A 25,053-nucleotide genomic window follows, 5' to 3' on the forward strand; every position below is an offset into this window, starting at 1 on the left:
CCCCCGGCCGCCCCCTGCCCACCCTCCAGACCAGCTGCTGAAGTGTCAAGGGCACACGAAAGCCAGGGAACACCACCATTTCTGAGCCCTCGCCCCCACCCCGCCACCCGGTGCGCCTGCATGAGGGAGCGGGGATGGGATCGCCCTGTTTAAATGCTGGACCCGGATGGTAGGTGACCTTGATCTCCAAGTGAAACCTAAAACCTAACATGAGTTTATAAAACAAAATCCAGGTGCTGGAGTAAACGGTACCTAAACGGCAAGGATGCAGTCCAAGGTGGCTCTGGAACGTCACAAATGTCATTCGTTTTGGAAATTCTAAAATATTACCTCTGTACAAATACCCAAGGGGATATGCTTGCGAAAGTGCTACTGTTTGTAAATAAACTGTCCGGGTTGGAAGGGAGGCTTATCAGTGCTTTTGCAGGGGAGAAGGAATTGCTTGCAACGTCTGGACCACTCACTGGTCACAGCCGCAGCCGGCCCTTGCCTCTTCTACCGCACTTCCTTTCCACACCTTCCAGGACCTCTCCTCCTCCTCTTCCTCTTTACCTCCCTTCCCTATCATCCCATTGCTTACCCCATCATTTAAGTCTGTGTCTTATCCCCTGGCGTTAAAGGGAGACGAGCCGAACCGGATTTTTAATTTGTGGTTTTTCTTTCAAGTCTTTTGGATTGTTGCTGGTTTTGTTTTGTTCTGCTTTGTTTAAAAAAAAATTTTTTTTTTAATGTTCATTTACATTTGAGAGACACAGCGTGGTGGAGGAGGGGCAATGTCAGAGAGGGAGACACAGAATCTGAAGCAGGCTCCAGGCTCCGAGCTGTCGGCACAGAGCCCGACGCGGGGCTCGAACTCACGAACTGCGAGATCATGATTCCGAGCTGAAGTCGGATGTTTAACTGACTGAGCCACCCAGGCGCCCCTGCTCTCTTTCTCTGTTTATGACAGACCAGGGCGGCTTAACCTTGGCCTTGACGGACATTTGGGACAGAGTCGCTCCGGCTGAGGGAGGCTGTCCTGTGCGCTGTAAGATGTTTGGCAGCGTCCCCGGCCCCTCCTCACCAGATGCGCCTCCCCAGTGGTGACAGCCCCCGATGTCTGCAGACATGGCCAGACATGCACTGGAAATCGGGACATAATCACCCGGATGGAGAACCGCTGTCAGAGACGACAGGGTTGCAATGATCGGTGTGGACGGGTTGAGTTTTAGGCTTTTAGGGAAATCCGTGCACGGGGAGACAGAAGACACGATTTATTCACAGACAGAACCGTTCAATACCACATTCTCTCCCGCGGAGCGCCCCACAGTTAGGTTCCATGCCCCCTTCCTTCCTGTCCATGCCCGGCCCCTCGTGACCAAATTTCAAGTACCCTTACCTTTCTGGACCCTTACCGTTTGAAAGTAGTTTGCATAGTCGATTTCTTTGGCCACAAAACTGTACATGTCCGCCGAGAGCTGGTCCTGCGGAAGGGGCAAACGCACTGCTGAGGTAAAACACAGAACAATCGCGCCGCTAACGCATGGGTCTAGACCTCACAGAAGCAAGGGTGAGTCTAGACTCCACAGAAGCAAGGGTGAGTCTAGACCCCACAGAAGCAAGAGCCTTCACCACTGTTTAATCCCGTCTTTAGTCATTCCCGACATACCGCCAACTTCTCTCACGGGCATCCCTGTGCTTCCCAGCCAGGACTCCCAACCAGAGGGTGAGTAAGCGTGAAAAGAACACCTATGGCCACAGCCTCCCCAGGGCTGGTAACACACGAGCCGCGTCCAGAGTCGGGGAAGCTGATGTGGGGGAGTGACGCGCAAATGACTTCCACACGTCTCCGCAGCCGCCGCCCCCGAGGACGAGACGGGCTCCTGCCCTCCCCGAAACGGCCCGCCGCTTCGTCTCCTGATCATTGTACCGCTTGGCTCTCTCCCTGCGTCCCCAGCACTGACTGGCTGCTCACCGCGTGTGGGAGGGAAGTGGAAACACACCAGTCGAGGGGGCAGGTGGATCAGACAGATGGGCTGGTTCCGAGGAGGGCTGCTGATTCGACATTTGGAAGATCCCAGGCTCCGCCAAGGTCACGCGCAAACCTCGCGGGGTTCACCGTCCTGCGCCACCCAGCTCTCCGTGGGATCAGTGGCCAGCGACCTCTTGCTGCATCTGAATCTGGGATGTGCTCTCCTTCCGGAGCGGTTCACCTCCACGGGAACACCCACCCACAGCAAGGGACAGCTATAGCACGTTGAGTAGGGGCGCAGACGGTCACTGACCGTGCCTGTGAGCAAGTCGTGTCCCTGAACTTGTCTGCACAAGCCAGGGGTCTGCAGTTCCTCCCGGGTTAGCCTCAGCCAGGCGATCTTTACAAAAGACACTCAAGGCAGAGTTAAAAGGGAAATCGGTTCCCTGGAGAGCTTTAAGCACCGGTCAGTCAAGGCTACACTTGGTCCCGTTTCAAAGAATGAAGAAAGTGGAAAGAAATGAATTAACCTTCGGGGGTGGGGTGGGGGTGGGGAGGGACCATCTAGGTGCAAGGCACAACGTCACACGGAGTTCTGTCTTTGGTGAGGCCATTGTCACCAGCAGTTGTGAGGGGGACAGGTCAAGGCAGGGAAAAACCAAAGGGTCAAACGATAAAAATGGCTCAGCACACCGAGAAAGGCAGGGACCCCTGAAAGACTGAACGGTACGCTGAATACACCTTCGATGACTGGGCATTTGAGCTACGCCAAAAGATGATCTTGGAAAACTCAGAGGCACCATCGGTGGGTGCCCAGAGGAGCACGAAAGGATTTCTTAAAGATATAAGCTCATCGCCGTCTTACTGAGTTAACAATAACGGTCCCAAATAAGCCGCACCGTGAGTAAGAAATAAAAGTGAAAACTAAACCCGATTTCCGTCTATCTGAATCATGAGTGAATTTCCTTTATAAAGAAAAAAAAAATCTGTCATCACCGGAGTTTAATGTGTTTCAGAAATAATTTGTTTTCTGCTTTTGCAACGAATCCACGCTCGGAAAAAAGACAGAGGAGATACCCAAGTTCACTTGCGATGCCGCCACACGGAGATGACCGCTATGAACACATGACGTGATGTCTGCTCACGTGACATTTGTTCTCATCAGTCCCACGTTTTGTATGGTTGCTTTATAAAAATGGGACCAGGCCGTGTTGGAGCTCATTCCTCACCCCTCAGAAGAAATATTCTAATCGTCACATGACATTTAATATATGTACGGATCATACATCAAACAGACTGTTGCTGGCTATTGTGTTTCTAATTTTTCATTACAACAGCACTTGGAAAGCATGTGTTCACTTAGATTTGCACCAATCTCTTATTTCCTTACGATAAATTCTGCAGTTTAAAATTAATTCTGGTGGCATATTTCCTTATAGTTAAATTCATTAAAAGTTTTTGAAGTTTTTATTTATTTTTTGAGGGCAGGGGAAGGAGGGAGGGAGGAAGGGAATCCCAAGCAGGTACCATGCTGTCAGCACAGAGCCAGGTGTGGGGCTCGAACTCATGAACTGTGAGATCATGGCCTGAGCTGAAACCAAGAGTCGGATGCTTAACTGACTGAGTCACCCAAGCGCCTCATCCTTAGAGTTAAATTTAAAAACATTAACAAGATAATAATGATTTGGGATATAGGGCTTTTAGTTAAAAAAGAAAAAGACACCTAGGCATAGCATATTCAAACTTCAGAAAATCAAAAATAAGGAAGAAATACTGAAAGACGCCAGAGGTTAAAAACATTTTAGCACAAGACCGAAGAAAAGAGTTACATCTGACCTCTCCTCAGAAAATAAGCAAAGCCAGAAGAGGGTGGAGGAAAATGTTTAAAGTATGGAGAAGAGGGGAAAAAAAGCCCACCAACCTAGGAATCCATACCCTGCACAATTACTTTCAAAAGGGACTTGAAGAGGGGCATCTGGGTGGCTCAGCTGGCTAAGCATCTGACTTCAGCTCAGGTCATGATCTCACAGCTGGTGGGTTCGAGCCCCGCGTCAGGCTCTGTGCCGACAGCTCAGAGCCTAGAGCTGCTTCAGATTCTGTGTCTCCCCCGCTCTCTCTGCTCCTCCCCTGCTCGTGTTCTCTCAAAAATAAATAAAACATTAAAAAGATTTTTCAAAGGGATTTGAAAAAAATCTATGGGATTTGTTCCCAGTAGACCTATTTTACAAGAAATGTGTAAAAATGTACTTTAAGAGAGAATGAAAAAGATCAAGGTCAAAAACTCAGACCTTCACAAAGGAAACAAAAAGCATCAGGGAAAGAATAAGTGAAGATACCGTAGAACTTCTATTTTCTTATGCTTAACCTAAGGGATAAAGGTGTTCAGAATAATGGCAACAATGTACTTACATGTATGTGAACGTATCCACGTATTCAGATGAACATACATGATTACATGGATACATTCGTATAAACACACCTGTGCTTATGCTGATGTACATGGCAGTGGAAGGAACTAGGGGTATTTTGTTACTGAGATGTACTCGCACTCTTGGGAAACGCCAAACAACTATTCCAAAGTGGACCTGGATTAATGATAAATACATATTGCAAACTCTTGGTAGAATTGATATGCTGAGAAAGGAGAAAAAGCAAAACCACTTGAAAAATTGAAGTGAAACCTCAAAAGGCAGAAAATCTGAGGGCAAAAGTAGTAACAGAGAATAAGCGAAACAAGTAGAAAAGAGGAACAATTATGATAGCTATGACCCCACTATATTCAATAATCACTTAAACATCAATGGTGTAAATACACCAATTAAAAGACAGAGATTGTTGGGGTGCCTGGGTGTGTGGCTCAGGCGGTTAAGCCTCTGACTCTTGGATCTTGGCTCAGGTCATGATCTCACGGTTTGTGAGATCGAGCTCGGTGTCGGGCTCTGTGCTGACAGCATGGAGTCTGTTGGTGATTCTCTCTCCACCCCTCCTCTACTTGCACTCTCTCTTCTCAAAATAAATAAGCTTAAAAAATAAGTACATAAGGGGCACGTGGGTGGCTCAGTCAGTTGAGTGTCCAGCTTTGGCTCAGGTCATGATTTCAAGGTTCATGGGTTTGAGTCCTGCCTCGGGTTCTGTGCTGACAGCTCAGAGCCCGGAGCCTGCTTTGGATTCTGTGTCTCCCTCTCTCTCTCTCTCTCTCTCCCTGCCCCACTCACACACACACTCTGTCTCTCAAAAATAAATAAATGTTAAGACAATTTTTTAAAATAAAAAATTAAAAAAAAAAAAGGTTGTCAGAGTGGATCAGAAATCAAGACCCAACTATATGAGGGTTATAAGAAACCCACTTTAAATACAAAGGTATATGTATAAATTATGGGGAGCCTGGGTGGCTTAGTCGGTTAAGCGTCCGACTTTCGCTTAGGTCATGATCTCACGGCTCGTGGGTTCGAGCCCCGCGTCGGGCTGTGCTGACTGCCAGCTCAGAGCCTGGAGCCTGTTTCAGAGTCTGTGACTCCCTCTCTCTCTGACCCTCCCCTGCTCACGCTGTCTCTCTCTCTCTCCAAGAAATAAATAAAACATTAAAAAATTTTAAAAAAAGGTATACGTATAAATTAAAAGTAAAAGGATGGAGAAAGACCTAACCCTGCTGACACTAATCCAAAGAAAGCAGGAATGGCTACATTTCACCGGACTGGCATTCAGAGCAAGGAAAGTTCTCAGGGATAAAGAGGGACAATGTTAATGATAAGGGGTCATTTTACAAGATGTTAATATTCCTTCGTGTGGATGTGCCTAACGGGGCATCAAAATACATAAGGAGTAAGTAACAGAACCTCAAGAAGAAATACAGGGGCCCATTACTGAGACATAAAACCCGTCTATTGGAAACAGATCGAGCACGCAGAAGATCAGTCAGGACGTTGCTGAACTCAACAGCACCAGCGATGAACTTGACACAGTGGACATCCAGAGACGACCTCACACAATGGCAGCAGATTACACATTCTTCCCAAGCTGCCACGGAACGTCCACCAAGACAGATCCCATTGTGGGCCATAAAACACATCTGAACAAATTTAAAAGAATCACAATCATACAGTGTTGGCTTTCTGACCACAATGGAATTAAACTAGAAATAAATTTACAGAACCACAGCTGGAAAAGCCCCCAGTGCATGGAGATTAAAGAATACCCTACTGCTAGGGGCGCCTGGGTGGCTCAGTTGGTTAAGTGTCCAACTTCAGCTCAGGTCATGATCTCACAGTTCCTGGGTTCGAGCCCTGCATGGGGCTCTGTGCTGACACCTCCGAGCCTGGAACCTGCTTCGGATTCTGTGCCTCCCTCTCTCTCTGACCCTCCCCTGCTCATGTTCTGTCTCTCAAAAATAAACATTAAAAAAATTTTTTAATAAAACAAAAGTATATAAAATATACATATAAAGATGTTGACTGTATCATTTCTGGTGATGGCATAAAAACAAACATACTAGTTTGAATATCCTATTGAACATCAATAGGAAAAGAGTTGCACAAGTCATGGTATATGTATATCCCTCCAATGCAATACTGTGGTCTTTTTTTTTTTTTTATTTTAGGTTTTTATTTTTGAGAGAGATAGAGCAGGGGAGGGGTGGAGAGAGAGGGAGACACAGAATGTGAAGCAGGCTCCAGGCTCTGAGCTGTCAGCACAGAGCCCGACGTGGGGCCTGAACCCACGAACCGTGAGATCATGACCTGAGCTGCAGTTGGACACTTACCCGACTGAGCCACCCAGGCGCCCCATGTTTTTATTTATTTTAGAGAGAGAGAGTGAGCATGAGTCGGGGAAGGGCAGAGAGAGAGGGAGACACAGAATCTGAAGCAGGTTCCAGGTTCCGACCTGTCAGCACAGAGCCCGACATGGGGCTCTAACCCACGAACTGAGATCATGACCTGAGCTGAGGTCAGACGCTTAACTGACTGAGCCACCCAGGCACCCCCAAGAAATAAGATTCATACCTAAAGAACACAAATCCCCAGTAACAGGGGTGGACGCCAGCCAAAGCCGATGTGAATCCAGCATGAGAATTCTACTTCACAAACAGCACCAGCTAGCCAGCTGCTGCCGTAACGCAGGAGTTCAAATGACAAACCAGCTGTAGTCACGAGGAGCCCTGCACCTGCTGAAGTATCTCAAAGTTTTCCTTTGCTTGATTCCATAGCACTGCAGACGGGAGGGGTCACAAGTTCCTGAAAGATGCACCAGTGTTGCTAATTTCTGGAGAGAAATGCTATCTGACCCTGAACGTCACCTGATTGCAAGGTCAAAGCCACCTGCGCTATAAAACGATGAGCCAATGGGCCAAGCGGACAAGACTAGAAAAAGCCACAAAGAACAGAGATGTCTGCACGCAGAGCGGCTACTCTCCTCTAAAAGTGCAGGAGAGGACGCACCAGGTACCCAAGCATACTTCCGGGAACGTGACACGCTTATTCCTTGGATCTGACCCCTGGAGAAGCCAAGTGCACGTAGGCAGGTGAGCATATACACAGAGGCTCCGCTGCTAATAAGCGCCTATTAGCTCCACGTTTGTGGAGAAGATGGGAAACGTGTGAGCAGGTGTAGCCGAGGCCCCTACTTCTCGGAACGAAGAGACACTCCTCTCTTAAACAAGCCGGAACTTCTCTCGTCCGGGGCTATCTCCTCACTCGTGAGCATTCCAAATTCCTCGTTCGCTGTGTCCCAGGAGGCAAGAGATGGATAAAGGGGCCCAGGAAGCACGAAAAGGGGGACCCAAAGCTCAACACTATTGAATGTCAACGGTGAGTCAAGGTTCGCCTACGGTCTAAACTCTCGACTGTTCCTCCCAGCCTGGGATCCATTCTGTGGGACTCAGAGTGCCTCACGAAAGCTTTGAACGGAGACCACGGCCATTTCCTCCCAGCACTGCCGCCACCCTGTCTAGGTTACCTCAAGCCCCAACCCTTCGGGCTCATCCTGGGCTCTGGACAGACCGGCGGGCAAGCCTGGGGACGTTTAGCTCAACCGGAGCTCACCCTTAGGGTTTTAATAGGACTCCAGTGAAGGCTAAGGGGCTCCCCATCCGTCCCGGTAAAGAGGAGCAAGGCGGGGTGGGGGTACCCTGCAAATCTCCACTCTGTTGGCTGCCTCTTCCATCTCTTCCCTGAGGGCGTCAGCTTTGGCACCTGCGGGCTGTAAGCTGCTGGACAGACCTGAAGACTTGGAAGTCTGCTGCCACCTGATGGAAAACAGGAGAGAAAGAGGAGAGGCGTGAGACAGAGCCCTGGGGACATCAGGGGACACTGAGAAACGAGCCGGTTACAAGCATTAACCCAGGAGGAACGCGGCAGGACCGGCCGGACACAGGGTCCCCGTTCGGATTCCCCTGACTGTCCCGTGTCCTCTGAACTGTGTCCCCCTGAACACTTGGGACACACAGACCACCACCAGGGGTGCCTTCTCCGAAGCACAGCGCGTGCTGCCCCTTTATGTCCCCTGACTGTCCTGAGGCCTCCAAGTCAGAAACGCTCCCCGACCTGGCTGGAGCCAAAACGCTTGCGAGCTGAGAGCAGAAGCAGATGAGATTGAAGACAAACCTGAAAGCCAAAGTCCCCACGGGTCAGCACTCAAAGCTTCCTATCGACATTGAGGTTGGGCGTTTATATTTCCTTAAACGTGTCTCTCTGCGCGGGGAGTACCAGCCGGCGGGGGAAGGTGCGGGCGGGAGCACGGACATCGCTGTGGCTATGGCGTTCTCAGGGACATACCGCAAGCAGCCCCCACCCCCCGCCCCGGAAGGAAGGTTCTGGTCACACTAGATAGTAGCAGGTGCAGTGGGGACCGGCACTGGGGTCCTCTCCCACTGCGTCCGTAAACTCAAGGGCTGATAGGGGCCATGGAGTCAGAGCAGCAAGTCCAATGGGCCACTGTCTTAAGAACGAGCCCTCCCTTTATGTCCTACTCGTAACTGGGCAGGAGGTGCAAACTGTACCACGGCCGCCGTAAGGGTACAGTTGAGGGGAAGGGGGCCTGGTGGGGTTACTGGCCCCACAGTAACCAGTGCACAGTGCACACAGTGCAGCTGTGTCTCAGCTGATGGGCCCCAGGCAGACATCTCAGATGCCACAAGGAGCTGGCAGTTGTCACGTGAACCCTCCCGATGAAAGATGGCATCATATTAAATAGCTTCTCTCTTTTTTTAAGGTTTATTTTGAGAGAGAGAAAGAGGGAGAGGGAGGGAGGAAGGGACAGAGAGGCAGAGAGAGAGGGAGAGAGAATCCCAAGCAGGCTCCATGCTGTCAGCACAGAGCCCAGGCGGGGCTCGATCTCACAAACCGTGAGATCACAACCCGAGCCGAAACCAAGAGTTGGATGCTTAAGTGACTGAGCCACCCAGACGCCCCTAAATAATTTCTCTAAACATCTTGCAGGCTAATAGCGTACGGACCAAACTGTAAGGCCCTGCAGGGCCCTCTGGCTCTCATGCCATCCAATGTACGGCCACAGATACAACGTGACCTTCAGTTTGAGACTCACTAGGTGTTTTCCCTCCACAGTCTCTTCTTATCCTCAGGACACACAGAGGGGTCCAAGGCTATGGCACAAGGAAGGGAAATGAAAGTCACCTTTGTTATTAGCAAAAAATGTATATATAAAAAATTTAAAAATTTTTTGCCAAACAACAGATTCTATATTCCTTTAAAAAATGCATTCACGGGAAAATGACTTAAAAAGGCTTTGGGACGTCAAGCCAGCTCGAAGGTCCAGAGATGGACACGCAGGTCTTGACGACCATTCCTCATTCAAGAAAAGAATTCAGGGCAAAATAGAAAGGAAATACTCTACTCAAAGAGGTTTCAAAATCTGAACTAACAGATAAGGATTAATACAAATTCCTGGGTAATTCTTTCTTATAAAATGGTTTGCTCTACAGAAACGACGTATTTAATGAACCTCCCAGGGTTTAAGCATTTGAAGCAAAGAATTAAAGTGGGCAGGAAGCCTGGGTGGCTCAGTTGGTTACGCATCTGACTTCAGCTCAGGTCATGGTCTCCCGGTTTGTGAGTTTGAGGCCTGTGCCCCTCCCCCACTCTGTTTCTCTCAAAAATAAATATTTTAAAAACTGAAAAATAAAAAAATAAAGTGCTGTTGGGTCTGCCAAATAAAATAGGTGATCCTATGGCTGTAATTTAGATCGCTGATAATGAAGACGGTAGATTATGAGATTAAGCTCTGAGATGCCTGCCTGGCTCCGTCAGTAGAGCATGAGGCTCTTGCTCTCAGGGATGTGAGTTCAAGCCCCACACTGGACGTGGAGCCTACTTTAAAAAAAAAAATGTGAAGCTATAACCGCCATTTGGCTCATGCTATCTAAAGAAAATATCACTCACCAACATAGGCATGAAAAAAACAAAGTGACCGCAGACACTGATTTTTATGGCTCCAAAGATGTGGATTAGATTAAAAAATAAAACAATTATAATTAAGATGGGTATATTAAAGTGAAGACATTTTTATGGGGCGCCTGGGTGGCTTAGTCGGTTGAGCGTCCGACTTTCGCTTAGGTCATGATCTCGCGGTTCGTGGGTTCGAGCCCCGCGTCGGGCTCTGTGCTGACTGCCAGCTCAGAGCCTGGAGCCTGTTTCAGAGTCTGTGTCTCCCTCTCCCTCTGACCCTCCCCTGTTCACGCTGTCTCTCTCTATCCTAGAAATAAAATAAAAAAAATAAAAAATAAATAAAAAAAAAAAGTGAAGACATTTTCCTAAGTTACCTTTCTTTCCTTCCTTATTTCCCTCTATCTTCCACCTAAATTCTATCCCTTAGCCAACATCTTGGTAATTTATTTATTTTTTTTTTAGAGAGAGGGCATGTGTGAGCAGGGAAAAGGAGCAGAGAGAAAGAAAGAATCTTAAGCAGGCTCCATGCTCAGTGCAGAGCCTGATGCAGGGCTCAAACTCAGGAACCGTGAGATCACCACCTGACCCAAGATCAAGAATCAGATGCTCAACCAACTGAGCCACTCAGTATGGTAGTTTAAAAATGTACGTCTTTCCCCTCCCTTTATAGGGAATTTTATTCACAATAGATAAATAACCTATTTTGAGGTTCCTAGGTAGTGATAAAATGTGGAATGAGACTGTGGAAATACAGAATAAAATGACAAGGAAAACACAGAAACATGTGTATGGACAGTAACCTGCGGGGGAAAGAGACCTTAATCGTGAATTTCAAGGTACGGTGGCCTTGCCGGCCATCTCTTCTATAAATAAACCCAAGAACTGTCCTGCCCGGTAGCGAGAAGACACATGGACTCTTGACCAAGAAGCTGGAGCTTTATAATTTGCAGAGCAGAAAAGGTCTGCGGTGACACCATCATTTTCTGGGAAAGATGCCACCGACTCTACAATCTGGGGGAGGTGGAGACAGAATGCCGGCTTTAATGAAGGCGAGAGGAGAGAAAGGGGCCAGAAAAAAAGAGTATGGAATCTTAGGGACCGGGAGAAGGGTCAAGAGGGCAAATTCAAAATGAGTTCAAGGCAACGGAGCATCGAGAAGAATTTTCAGAGGGCCAACAGGGATGCTCTTTGGTTTTTTTGTTTTTAATTTTTTAAACATTTATTTATTTTCGAGACAGAGAGAGAGCACGAGCTGGGGAGGGGCAGAGAGAGAGAGAGAGACACAGAATCCGAAGCAGCTCCAGGCTCTGAGCTGTCAGCACAGAGCACCTGACGCGGGACTTGAACCCACAGACCGCGAGATCATGACCTGAGCCGAAGTCGGACGCTCAACCGACGGAACCCCCCAGGGGCCCCAACAGGGATGTTCTTTGAGTGGGACACTTATTATTTCATCTGGCCAAGTCTCCTACTTCCCGGTGTCGCCGGCATCCTCTGCTTTGAGAGGCCCTGCCTCACTCCTGCTCTGATGCGTGGGCCCCTGGGGGCTGTCGGTGTGGCACGGCCCTCAACGTGAGTGGTCCAGGTGAGGGTCCCTGGCGCAAGCCAAGCTGGTGCCCACCCTGCATCACCCTGGCCAACTGGCGGGCCAAGAAAGGGGCATGTAAGCAAGTCCGGACAAATGGAGCCCCTGTACTTCTAGAGAGAGAACAAAAGGGATTTTTTGGAGAGAGACCTGAGCCCAGAGGACCCTGAAGACAATGGACCGAAGACGCCTGTACATGGAGAGAGCAGGGGTGAGATGTGACGAAGAGCTCCTCCCCTCCCGCCCAAGGTAGTTAAATCAGCCACAGCTCCAGAATTCACTTCTAATTCCCTTCTTTACTTCCATGAGCTATCCAGGACCCTTCCCCACACTCTCCTGCTTTATTTATGTGAGTTCACCTGCCTCCAAAGAAGGGAGGTGTCGGGGCGCCTGGGTGGCTCAGTGGGTTAAGTGTCCAACTTTGGCTCAGGTCACGGTCTCATGGCTCATGGGTTTGAGCCCCGTGTCAGGCTCTGTGCTGACAGCTCAGAGCCAGGAGCCTGTTTCAGATTCTGTGTCTCCCTCTCTCTCTGCTCCTCCCCTGCTCACGCTGTCTCCCTCTCTCTCAGAAATAATTAAAACATTAAAAAATTTTTAAAAAAAGAAGGGAGGTGTCTTCATCTGCTCAGGCTGCTATGACAGTATAGCAGCCGCTGAACAGTCTGGACAACAGACATCAGTTTTCTCCCAGCTCTGGGGACCAGAAGTCCTGGGTCCAGGCTCTGGCAGGGCTGGGTTTGGTGAGGGCTCCCTTGCTGGCTGGCAGAGAGCTGCCTCCTCACTTGTCCGCACATGGCCCTTCCTCTGAGTGTGGAGCGAGAGAGAAATCCCTCTCCCTCTTCTTCTAAGTCCACCAACCCTACGGGATGAAGGCCCTTTGGACTGACTTCATCTTCATTACGAGGCCCTATCTCCAAACACAGTAGGGGTCAGTGCTTCGACACATGAATATGGGGAGGGAAGACCATTTCCTCCACGGCAGGACCCAGAGGCAGCTATTCAGCAGAAATGTGACGTGTTCTGGACTCACAAGGGTTGATCTTAAGATACACGCCCAGAAAAAATGGCGACGCAGACTTTGGAAAGGAATGGGGCTCCTTCCATTACCATTGTCAAACCAAACCTATCACGGAAAAGACATTTGTTTAACACTCTTCAATTCAATTCAATTCAATTCAGTTCAATTCAATTCATGTCTTTAATCCAGCATCAAGCTTTCTCGAGTTCTTCCTCCATTGTCCTTATCTACAATCTTCTGCTGAGCTTTGGTCCTCTCTGAGGACATGAAGGCTTATAAAATTGGCCTTTGACGCAGACAAGCCAGACACACTGGAAGAGAGGCGAATACACACCTTGGATTCAGAATCAATTAAACACTGGAAAAAGGAGCGGGATTTGACAGAACCCACCCAAGCTGGAGTAGACTTCAAAGATCCTGTCACAGTGATCAGGGGCGTCTCCACCTGGGATGCAAAGCGCAGGGCTGGATGGCGTAACTCACGAAGGGCAAGAAAAATATGACTGAAGAAAGGTCTGATCATCAGAAGAAGGACGTCACCAAGAGCCGACCTAACAAGGGCAAACTGACCACATGGGGAGGCCGGGCGGGGGTGGAGAGTGGGGCAGGGACCCAGCCGTTCCAGAAGATCAGCGGGTGGTTTTGCATTGACCACTTGGTCTCACTCTCACTGCTGTATCTGGGGGTGCGGCCCTCACGTGGGCGGAGCGGGGAAGGGGTAGGAAAAATGCAGGAAGTAGGGGTGGGTTGGCTTCTGAAACAACATAGGTTGTCAAGGGTCTCAGCTGAGGTTTACAAGCATAAAGATTTGGATGCGGAAGGTGGCGATCTCCTTACCGAATCCCAGCACACCAGGGATGAGGGGCTGGAAACGTGCAAGAGCTCGTTGTCTGGAAGAGCTCATTAAATCACGGAAGGCGGTTCCTAATGACGCTTCTCTATGGCTTCGGAATCTCTACGCCACGTGGCGTCACCCTCAAAGACACACCACGCGACAAGATGGACTGTGACTGCCGCCCACCTTCCATCTCATAAGGAGGGTGAACAAAAATCCGTACATAGAGGGGGTGACCGCGAGCCCCAAGGCTCCCGGCATTGGGCCCTCTGACCAGGAGCTCCATGTTGGACATTCAGCTTTCCTTACAGAAGCGGAGAGAAGACAGACCTCTGAGCTAAGAACCAGGTCCCCATCCAAGGAAATCACTCTGCAAATCCAGGGGCAAGGAGCCTACCATCATGTCACCAGTGGGACAGACAGCGTGACCGCCCTCCCCCCACTGACTCCCCACATGTGGGCCTCGAATGCTGACATCATGGGAGGTGCCCATATGTGACCCAAGGATGTAGCCATGAGCGAGCGATGCCAAATGTATACTCCCCACGCAGGCTGCTCTGTCTTGCTCCACATATGCTAAGGAGCGAGCTCAGGGGACGCCTGGGCGGCTCAGTACGTGAAGCATCTGCCTCTTGATTTCGGCTCAGGTCAAGAGCTCACGGTTCGTGAGATCGAGCCCCACATCAGGCCCCGCGCTAACAGCACTGAGCCTGCTTGGGATTCTCTCTCTCCCTCCCTCTCTCTGCCCCTTCCCTGCTCATGCTCTCTCTCTCTTAAAATAAATACATAAACTTTGGGGGTGGAGGGGAAAAAGGAGAGTGCCTCAGATGTAGGTCAGAACAACTTGGGGCAACTTTCCGGATCCTTTTCCTTCTTAACAGAAGAGGCGTCAGCATCACAGCCTCCCACAGGCAACAGGACGTGAGATTAAACGCACTGGCTTTGCTTGTGACCTGGGCACTTTTCGGCGTACCCGGTACTTAGAGAAAAGGCTTTCGATCTCTGGGAGCGCTCCACCATGTTTCTTAACAGATTCATTTGGAAGAAGTGAATCAACTTCTTACAAGACGTGTGACTCCGCACATCCAAAACCCGTTTGGGTGGACTGAAGTCTGGGAGACACAAAATTAACCAAAGAGATCTTTGTGTCTCTGTTGATGCAGCCGATTCTGTTTCTGGTCCTCGGGGACTGGCCTACATTCCCTACTGGGCCAGAGGCCGAACTTCAGGGTCCAAACTATTACAGTAGCTGCCCCCTCTTGCAAAGCCGTTGGAAAGCGCTAGAAAAAAGTGCTAAACGTGATCTCATCTGACACTGAAAACAGTCCTCAAGTCCGCCCACAAGTGGCATTACCATCCGTGTGCGGGTGCGGGAACTGAAGTTCTGGGGGCGGGAGGGGGGCTGAGTGACTCGACCAAGCTCGTGGGGCTGGGAAACAGGGGGCCTGGGTCTGGGAACCTCACCTCCGATTCCTCGTTCAGGATTCTACCTTGGGTCTCTCGGCCCAGGCCGAGCCGTCTATTCTGGGTGTGCAGGTGATTAAAATTGACCGGCCGAAGGGCCTAGAGTTGAGCCAGAATGTTCCTTCCGTATTCATATTCGTGCACCTACATCCCTCCAAGCTGCACACTTAGGCGCACACACCAGTGCAAGAACCAGAAAGGTGGATACACACCACTAGGACAAATGGAGGCCAGAGTCAATGGCATCTCGGCCTCTGGCGGCTCCCCTGCTGTAACAGGCACTTTCCGGAAGCTTCTGGGAGATGGTACAGGACAAGAACAGCACAGTGGGAACCCTACTTCGCTCCACATAGTCTTGGGTTCAGAGAATGCTACAGAGAGGAGAGCGCTGCACCACTGGCTCCTTCTACCTTAGCCACGCTTCGTGCCGTACCTGAATATGGTGGCCTGACTCCCCACCCCAGGACCTTCGCATGTGCTGTTCCCACTGTCATGAACCGTTCTGCACCCGATCTCCATGTGGCTATGTCCTTCTTGTCACTGACATCCCAGATCAAGTGTCACCTCCTCTAAAATGCCTTCTCTGTTTTAGCCTACTTCATGTTGTTGCTTTCCTTTCACCATCATTCTCTCCCAGAACTGCACTGTGCCATCTTCTTTTATCTTTTAAGTTTATTTATTTATTTTGAGAGAAAGAGAGTGAGAGAAAGAGTGTGTGAGTGAGCAGGGGCAGGGGCAGAAAGCAAGGGAGAGACAGAGAATCCCAAGCAGCCTCCTCACTGTCAGCAAAGAGCCCAACATGGGGCTCAATGTCACGAACCGTGAAATCACAACCAGAATTGAAACCAAGAGTCGGACGCTTCACCGACTGAGCCACCCAGATGCCCCAAGTGCTATCTTCTTTACAGGGCTCACGGCTGCCTGAAATCACACGTGTTCACTCGCTCTTCTAGGGTTTCTGTCTCCCACACTAGACTACAGCCCCCAAGAGAGCAGGGACCCCATGTCTCTGACCCACAACTCTTACCGCCAGTGCCTGGCACGTCGCGAGCGTTCAGAAAAAGTTAGTGAATGAAAACACACTCACAAACACCTCCACACACAAACCCCTACCCCCCAAACACGATCCATGTTCCTTCCAAGAAGCAAAAACGAAAGCAGAGCAATTCTACTCTACCTTGTTCGTGAAGAATCCATGTCCAGCACCAACTTTGCTAAATGTTTCCTCTGTTTCTGAATATTTGGGATTTCCACCTGTGGTTACAGAAGGTAAGAGGCACAGTCAAACTAAAGCTCCAGATAAATTCTTTTTTTTTTTTAAATGTATATATATTTAAAAATTTTTTATGTTTATTTATTTTGAGAGAGAGAAAGGGGGGAGGGAAGGGGTGGGGCAGAGAGAGAGAGGGAGACACAGAACCCAATCCAATCTGAGCTGTTGCCCAGAGCCGGACGAGGGGCTCGAACTCGTGAACCGTGAGATCATGACCTGAGCCAAAGTCGGACGCTTAAATGACTGAGCCACCCGGGCACCTCAAGTTCCAGATAAATTTTTGAAGAACTACGGACAGCCATCCATCCAACAAGTGTCCTGGAGGCTTCCCAAGCCTTATTTCCGGACGAAACCCTCGATTCTTCTTCCTGAGCTGACCTCTGCTCTTTGTCCGCTGGACACCCTCCAGGTCCCCATCACCCAGACCCCACGGGGGCTCCGCACTGCTCTGCGCACTTGCGCCTGGCCTCATTCTTACTCCTGCCTCAGCCAGCAAAAACAGGCTCAGTTCCGGCTCTGCCCTTCACACATGGGTCACAAGCGGAGAGAAAAGCAGAAAGAACGGACACACGGACCTAATTCAAAACAGACAGCGGGTGGATGGCGGGGACTCATCTCAGGAGACTGGAGATCCGATGAGGAATGCAATCAGGACGTATTGTTATAGAAATTAAGTAAGAAGTTCTTCCAAAATAAATACCAAACAAACACAGCCACGGCTTTGCTCGGCTACGACTAGTTCTTCCACAGTGGGTGTATGTGGATGCTCTTTTTATATTTTTATTTCTAAAACATGACTTCCCTGTACACCCCCAGGGTGTGGGATCTGGGGTCCAGGCTCGGCCAAAGTGGGGCAGGAAGTGAGAATTTTGAAAGGGAAATTGGCTGTACGTTGAAACCCACATCATCTCAGACTATAATAGAGAAGGAAGTGGGAGGAAGATCTGAGCAGGGGTGAGTGACGTACGGCGGGTAACATCTTCTGGCAGGTAAGAGAAGACGTGGCCCTGGGCTCCCGGAGTCGTCACAGAGCCCAGAAGCAAAGCTGGAGGGTCACAGGGACATCTGGTTGGAGTAGGCGAGTCTCTGCATCTAGGTCAAACACATCCTTTGGGTTTCAGTCAGGCTTTGCCTGGGACCCCAAACCACCTTTATGAAGAGCGAAGGGCCTCTTGCGCATGCTCTTGGCTGAGCAGTGGTCTCTAACGGGATGGCATCTGAGAAGTCTAGAGCTGATCTCTAGAGAGGGGTTTCTCCTTGAATACTTGCAGGCACCCAAGTATTTATTTGCCCATACATCTGTCACAGAAATTGCATCAGGAGGCGTGGGGGTGCTGGGGGCAGTCCAGGAAGGTAACCAGACTCGGGCTAGAGCGATGCTATCCAATATGGCAGCCTCCAGCTCCTGGTGACTGCGTCATTTTAAGTTCTCGTGCACAAAAATTAAACGAAATTAAAAATTGAGTTCCTCAGTCACATTAACCACGCTTCAAGAGCTCAATGGCCACGGGCGGCTACTGGAGAGCAAACTGTGCAGATGCAAAGCATTTACATCGCTGCAGGTGGCCGCATGGACAGTGCCAGGGAGGTTTCCTACCAGCTAGAGGCAATCTACCCCGGAGGTCCGGGGTTCAAGGCCAACAAAGCCCCCAACCGTCTCCTCTCTTATTGACACAATTTCACTTGGTTGAAACTAGCAAAGTTGTCACAGAGGCTTCAAGGTGTCTTTGTAATAAAATCGTTTGTATTTAGTATCGTCTAAAACCCAAGGATGAAGGGATTAAGAGCACACTTGTTGTGATGAGTACTGAGTAATGTACAGAATTGATGAGTCAGTATGTCGTACACCTGAAACTCGTATGACACTGTATGTTAGCCACACGGGAATTAATGCAAATAAAATTAATAAAATAAAATTTTAAAAAAGAATAAATTAAATTAAATCAATAAAATAAAATAAAATGAATAGAATATTCAAAAAAGAATAAAATAAAACAAATTAAATTAAAATAAAATAAAATGAATAAAATTAAATTAAATTAAAATAATAAAATAAGTGAATAAAATGAATAGAATATTCAAAAATAAAATAAATTAAATAATTAAATCAAAATAACAAGATAAATGAATAAAATAAAATAAAAATGAAACAAAATAAATAACATAAAAACAAAATAAATTAAAACAATAAAATAGAAGGAACAAAATTAAACTAATTGAATGGAATAAAATAAAATTAAAATTAAAAAAAGTGAATAAAATAAAAATAAAACAAGATAAACTAAGTTAAAATAAAATAAAAAATGAAAAATAAAATAAAAATAAAATTAAATAATTAAATTAGAATATAAAATAAGGTAGATTAAAAAAATAAGTAAAATAAAATAATATAAAGCAAATAAAATAAAACAAAACAGATCCATGTACACATACACAGTGAGCCCCTACAGAGTCGCCTCCGAGGAGGGGCTGCTGCTCATTCCCCAGAAGGACTGGAGACGGCGGAGGGCAGGGATGGTACAGCAGTGCAGACCCTGCTGGGGGGGAAGGTACAGTGCCGGCTCTATGCCTTTGCCCGGCGGAGCGCCACCAGAGACGAGCACGGCGGGGGAGACGGGGCTGTCACTCCAGGAACCCCGGACCATGCGGACAAGCACACTATCCGTGGTGAGAAGCAGTCTCCCCACCCGGGGGGGCGGAGGGGGACTCATCCGTGCTGCTCACCTCGGCCAGCAGAAAGAGGGGCTCGATCACGTCTCTCTCCACCTGCAACTCAAAGTGGATCAGCTCCTGAGCCAGCTTGTCCTCCGTCTCTCCACAGAGTTTCAGCATCTTCCTGCAACAGGGCGGGGAAACCGGGCTGAACGCCCCACAAAGCAAGAGGCCACCTGCGTCCACCATCGTCAGCTCACGGCTGCGTAAACCATCAAGGGAGGGTGCTCCCACCCTGGCTGCCTTCCATGCTATCCCACTGGCCAACGTGACCCATTCATTCGCATTTCTGAAATTTTCAGGGTCTTTTAACATTTACTTTTTAGGAGGGCGCAATCGTGGGAGGGGCAGAGAGAGGGGGACAGGGGATCCAAAGCGGGGTCTGCGCTGACAGGCTGACAGCAGCGAGCCCAAGGTGAGGCTTGAACTCACGAATCAAGAGCTCATGAGCTCATGACCTGAGCTGAAGTCGGACGCTCAACGGACTGAGCCACCCAGGCGCCCCTGAAATTGTCAGTGTTTTAAATGATGCTAAGTACCTACCGTGCGTCTGGAGTAAAAGGAACATGTAGGGAAATATAAGAGAGGCGTGGGGAGCACAGACTCACGCATGCTGAATCCTCACTCCTGTGAGATTCCAGAGGCTTCTATCTCCCCGGAGCACTGAAAAACTAGCTACAGCTGCTACACGAACAAACCAACATCTTTAAACACATTCCAAAGGCTTAAATTTCAAGAGGCTCTGATACACAGAAAGCCCCTTCTCGTAAGCCATGGCAACTTACCTTGTAGAGAATGAACAATTATCCAGAGGAAAATTGGGATGGAGAAACCATTACAAAAGAGTGTTCGTAATGAACAAACAACCGAAGACCTGAGTGAGTAGAAAGTTATGCGCCATATTCCTAGATGATACATTATTTCAAGGATGCTAATGCTCCGAGTGGGTATACAGACAGCCCTCCTTTTGCACGGTACTATGCTGACGCTCATGCAAAAAGTTTTTACAAATCAATAAAAGTATAATAAGAGATCACTGTTACTTTTCAGTTAGTATGTATCTTTCCTGTTCTTTCGGTTACATTTCTATGACGAGTAGGTGTTCACATATATGATACCAATGCCACACCTAAACAAGTTCACATCATGGGCGCCTGGGCGGCTCAGTCAGTTCAGGATTCAACTTCGGCTCAGGTCATGATCTCACGGTTCGTGGGTTTGAGCCCCGTGTGGGGCTCTGTGCTGACAGCTCAGAGCCTGGAGCCTGCAGATTCTGTGTCTCCCTCTTTCTCTGTCCCTCCTCTGCTCACGCTCTGTCTCTCTGTCTCTGTCTCTGTCTCTCTCAAAAATAAACACTATAAAAAGAAACAAGTTCACATCAATGGTTTTAGGCTGAACCTGTCTACTGCTTGCCTTTTTCATGCATCATCAGCTTTGGGGCTTATGCGTCTCGATATACACAGAATTAAGTCATTCCGGTGTATGGAATTCCACTCTGCCATTTACTAAGCCTTCCCATAATCAACAATGCCATGCCGTCCGGTGCTGCAGGACATACGTGTACAGTCTCTGTTTGCACGTGAGAATTTTTCTGTGCGAAGGAGAGGAGACACACATCCCCTTCACCTTACTAGATACCTGCTCTTCAAAGTGACAGCGCTATCTTCGCACTCACCAGTGCAAATGAGAGTTCCCAATGCTTGACACTCTCGCCGACCCTCAGTAGCAGTAAGGCATTTAATTTCTGCCGAACTGGTGGGTGCAGAACATTACCCCATCCTGGCTTTAATTTGCATTCCTTGGCTCCTGGTGAGACTGAAGATCTGTCTTTGGGGCCATTCGTGATCCCCATTCCACGATGTGTTTGCTCATATTCTTTGATTATTAGTGCATCGGGATCTATTTGATTTTATTTGTAAGAGTTCTTCACATATATACTTCAAAATGTGTGTGTGAAGCTACGAGCGGATTCTAATTCTATTTCATATCTGCCGCGAGTGTCAACTTCGAGGCCGGGAGCTTACGATCGTTGTTTTCTCTTTTAATGGTGTCTTTTACCTATTTTGTCTGTTAGTTACCTCCGTGCTCCTCATTGTTGCTTTGTTTTTAATCATAAGCGCTGGCTATTGACTGCCAACTGTGGAAAGTGAGTTTCACATGTATTTAGAGACCTTCAGTTTGGACATTTCGACCCCATGTGCCATTCACAGTCGTATTCTGTGATCACTGGTCCTTCCTGCCTATCTGTCCTCTCTGAGGAGTTAATAATTGCCTTCTTTCGGTTTTAGTTTTCTATAGACCCAATCGAATCCCAAATCCTCCACCACTAACTACTTCGTCTCTTAAGATGCTGAATCACACTTGATGGGAATGAATTTCATCTTCTTGAATTCTTCTCTCCTGGACCCGTGTCAACCTGGATTGAGATTTCTTTACATGCTTTGGCACGGCCGTCTTTCCGCATACGTCTTTCCCATTTCCTGGGATTTTCCCTCCCTCTGTCCTGTGAGGGAAAGGTCTTATTTCCCACATCCTCTGTCTGTCCCTCTTGGTCACTCCCTCATCATGGAGCAAAGCTTGCTGAAGCTGCCTGAGACAGCGCGCAGGAAGCCAATTAAAAAAGCATTTTTTAAAATGTTTATTTTTGAAAGAGGGAGACACAGAATCCAAAGCAGGCTCCAGGCTCCGAGCTGTCACTCAGAGCCCAATGCGGGGCTCAGACCCACGAACCGTGAGATCATGATCTGAGCCGAAGTCGGACGCTTAACCGACTGAGCCACCCAGGTGCCCATTACCCTCAGTGTTGACTGACGACTAGGCAGGGTACAGAATTCTTTTTTTTTTTTTTTAATGTTTTATTTATTTTTAGGGGAGAGAGAGAGAGAGAGCGTGAGCAGGGGAGGGTCAGAGAGAGAGGGAGTCACAGACTGAAACAGGCTCCAGGCTCTGAGCTGGCAGTCAGCACAGAGTCTGACGTGGGGCTCGAACCCATGAACCGCGAGATCATGACCCAAGCGAAAGTCGGACGCTTAACCGACTGAGCCACCCAGGTGCCCATTACCCTCAGTGTTGACTGACAACTAGGCAGGGTATAGAATTCTATGCTGATCATCAGGCTCCTTCAGAAATTTGAAGGCATTCCGCAGTAATTAATCTTTGTTTCCATTGCTGCTTTTGCCAAGTCTGGAAGCATTTAGATTTCTGAGCCTCTGTATGTGACAATTTTTTTTTTTCTTTCTCCAGAAGGTTGTAGAATCTTTTCACTGGTCACTCATCCTGACTAGTAGTGAGCCCTGGCATCGGTTCAACTTTTTCTATTATAGCAGGAGTGCTATGGGCCCTTTCCATCGAAGAGCTCATGCCCCTTGGTTCTGGAAAACTCTTTGGGATTACTTTATTACTACCACCATGACTACTAGGATTATTTCTGCCTCTCCTCTCAGAAGTCCTGTTATTCAGGCCTAAAACCTCCTGGATTCGTCCTCCAATCTTCCAACTTTTCTATTTTCTGTGTCATGATCTTCTTCTAGTCTCTGGATTTCTTCAACTTTATCTTCTAAATCTACCACTGAAAAAAGTTGTATTCTTTGTTTCCATGAGCTTGCTTTTGATCTCGGCATATTTTTCCATACGCTTTTTTTTTTTTAAGTTTATTTATTTATTTTGAGAGACAGCACCAGCCAGGGAGGGAGCAGAGAGAGGGGGAGAGTGAGCATCCCAAGCAGGCTCTGCGCTGCCTGTGCAGAGCCCAGCGCAGGGCTCGAAGTCACGAACCTGCAAGATCATGACCTGAGCCAAAGCCAAGAGCAGGACGCTTAGCCAACTGAGCCACCCAGGTGCCCCAATAAGCATTTTAAAAAAAATTGACATGCTGGGGTGTTGTATTTTTTTAATCCTTTCTTTTTTTTCATTGAGATATAATTGACATACATTCTTTTATTTCGCAGACGCATTTTCTCTGATCACATGACATTAGTGAAGCATTTTCCTGCAAGCATCTCATTCCCATGTGGCATCTATTTCTCCTGAGTTACATCCCGCCCCGTCCCCCAATTATTTTGGTACATAGATTTCAGGTCAGAATTCCCTCCAATGTCTGGAGATCTGGGATGCCTGTCTGTATTTAAGAGTAAAGACTCAGGGCATCTGGGTGGCTCAGTCAGTTAAGCATCTGAGTTTGGCTCAAGTCATGGTCTCATGGTCCGTGGGTTTGAGCCCCACGTCGGGCTCTGTGCTGACAGCTCAGAGCCTGGAGCCTGCTTCCGATTCTGTGTCTTCTGCACTCTCCACCCCTCACTCGCTCTCTGTCCCTCCCGCACTCACACTCTATGGGTGTCTCTCTCTCAAAAATGAACAGGAAAAACAAAACAAAACAGTGGAGACTCCAAGCTGGGAATAGTGAGGAAAGCCCGTCAGCTTCAAGCTTGTCTGCCTATAGGATGGTCAAGCCGGGTCATATTAATTGGAGCAGTGCCCCCTCCAATATCTCTGGTCTTTAGTCCAGTTCTATTGGCCCAGTAACGAAGGCTCTTCTTACTTTGCTGCCTGCAGAGTACAGGCCTCGGGGACCGCACGGGCGGGGGGAATGGAGACGGAGAGTCTCAGCATCCAATGTGATACCCTCACGGGGTGTCTGCGGTCTGGGGACACTTTGCATTACCTCCTCCAGAGAACAAAGCGGCAGACTCTTGCTGGGGGAGGGGACGAGGGGATGGGAGTGTCCCGGGCTGTGGAAAACGGCTGCTGGTGTGAGCCATCCAGGAGGTACCTGGCTAGCTGTTGACACGCACCCCTAATTGCAATGCCTCCCAGCCCCCAAAGAGCCACTGGCCATTCTAGAGATCTCCAGCCGGTGCGCATTTTGGGATGTAAAGGATGCGGGCTCTCTGCAGAGCCTCCTTCTGGCTCCGGGGTCCACTTTCTGAGACCTGCTAATTTGTCGGTTACAGGTACCATCCAGAAGTTTCACAGCTTTCGCAAACCTTTGTTTTCTTTCCTGGTTTTCACGCCTTTCCGTGTTTATTGGATGGCTCTGCCAAGTGTGGCATGTGTACCTGGGTGCCCTTCGTCCCTTCCCCTTCAATCTTCCCGTGTTACTGGGTTTTACGTGAGTCTTGGACACGGCATGGGCGTTTACCCCCCGGTGATTGTCTAGATCATGAGCAGTCAAGGTTATTTCATCCTTCACAGCGACAGAGAGAGCGCTCACAACTTCACCTGCTCTCTGCTCTGTTATGCTTTTCTCTTGGCCCGTGCCAGGCTTTCACCCCTCCGAAGGCTGTTCTCTATGTGATGGGTTTCCCTTTTCACCCTTTCGCTAGTTTTGAAGTTCTCCATTCTATTCCCTGTGTGGTGGCTCTGGCCTTTCCCACATGCACACCGTACACGGAAATGTGATACCTTTCAATAAATTTTATTTAAATGTTTATTTACTTTTGAGAGAGAGAGAGGGGAGAGAGCAGGGGAGGGTCAGAGAGAGAGGGAGACACAGAATCCAAAGCAGGCTCCAGGCTCTGAGCTGTCAGCACAGAGCCCGACATGGGGCTTGAACCCACGAACCGTGAGATCATGACCTGAGCTGAAGCTGGACGCTTAATCGACTGAGCCACCCACGTGCCCTGAAAATGTGACACCTTTATCTTTCTTTCAGACACTGATTCCCCTGGATGTTGCATGCTTTTATATTCTGGTATTTTCGTTCCACTTTGCTTTCAACCTCCCCCCAAATTAATGTTTTAACTCAATGCTTATTTATATATTTTCTAATTCTTTTTTTTTTTTTTTGAGAGAGAGCACGAGCAGGGGAGTGGCAGAGA

The 25,053-nt window shown here is 48.5% G+C and overlaps 1 protein-coding gene across 1 annotated transcript in view; it reads right to left on the minus strand.

The window, feature by feature from the left end:
* Window positions 1-25,053, minus strand: part of ARHGAP44 (Rho GTPase activating protein 44) — a 75,961-nt gene that overhangs the window by 35,947 nt on the left and 14,961 nt on the right. Inside the window, exons 6-9 of the mRNA XM_077746716.1 lie at window positions 19,250-19,361; window positions 16,430-16,506; window positions 8,075-8,192; window positions 1,395-1,463 (exon numbers count right to left, since the gene is read on the minus strand). Coding sequence (XP_077602842.1) covers window positions 1,395-1,463; window positions 8,075-8,192; window positions 16,430-16,506; window positions 19,250-19,361 — 376 coding nt within the window. The remainder of the gene's footprint in view (window positions 1-1,394; window positions 1,464-8,074; window positions 8,193-16,429; window positions 16,507-19,249; window positions 19,362-25,053) is intronic.

Source organism: Crocuta crocuta, unplaced genomic scaffold, assembly GCF_008692635.1.
Source record: "Crocuta crocuta isolate KB4526 unplaced genomic scaffold, BGI_CrCroc_1.0 scaffold139, whole genome shotgun sequence".
NCBI classification, from domain to species: Eukaryota; Metazoa; Chordata; class Mammalia; order Carnivora; family Hyaenidae; genus Crocuta; species Crocuta crocuta.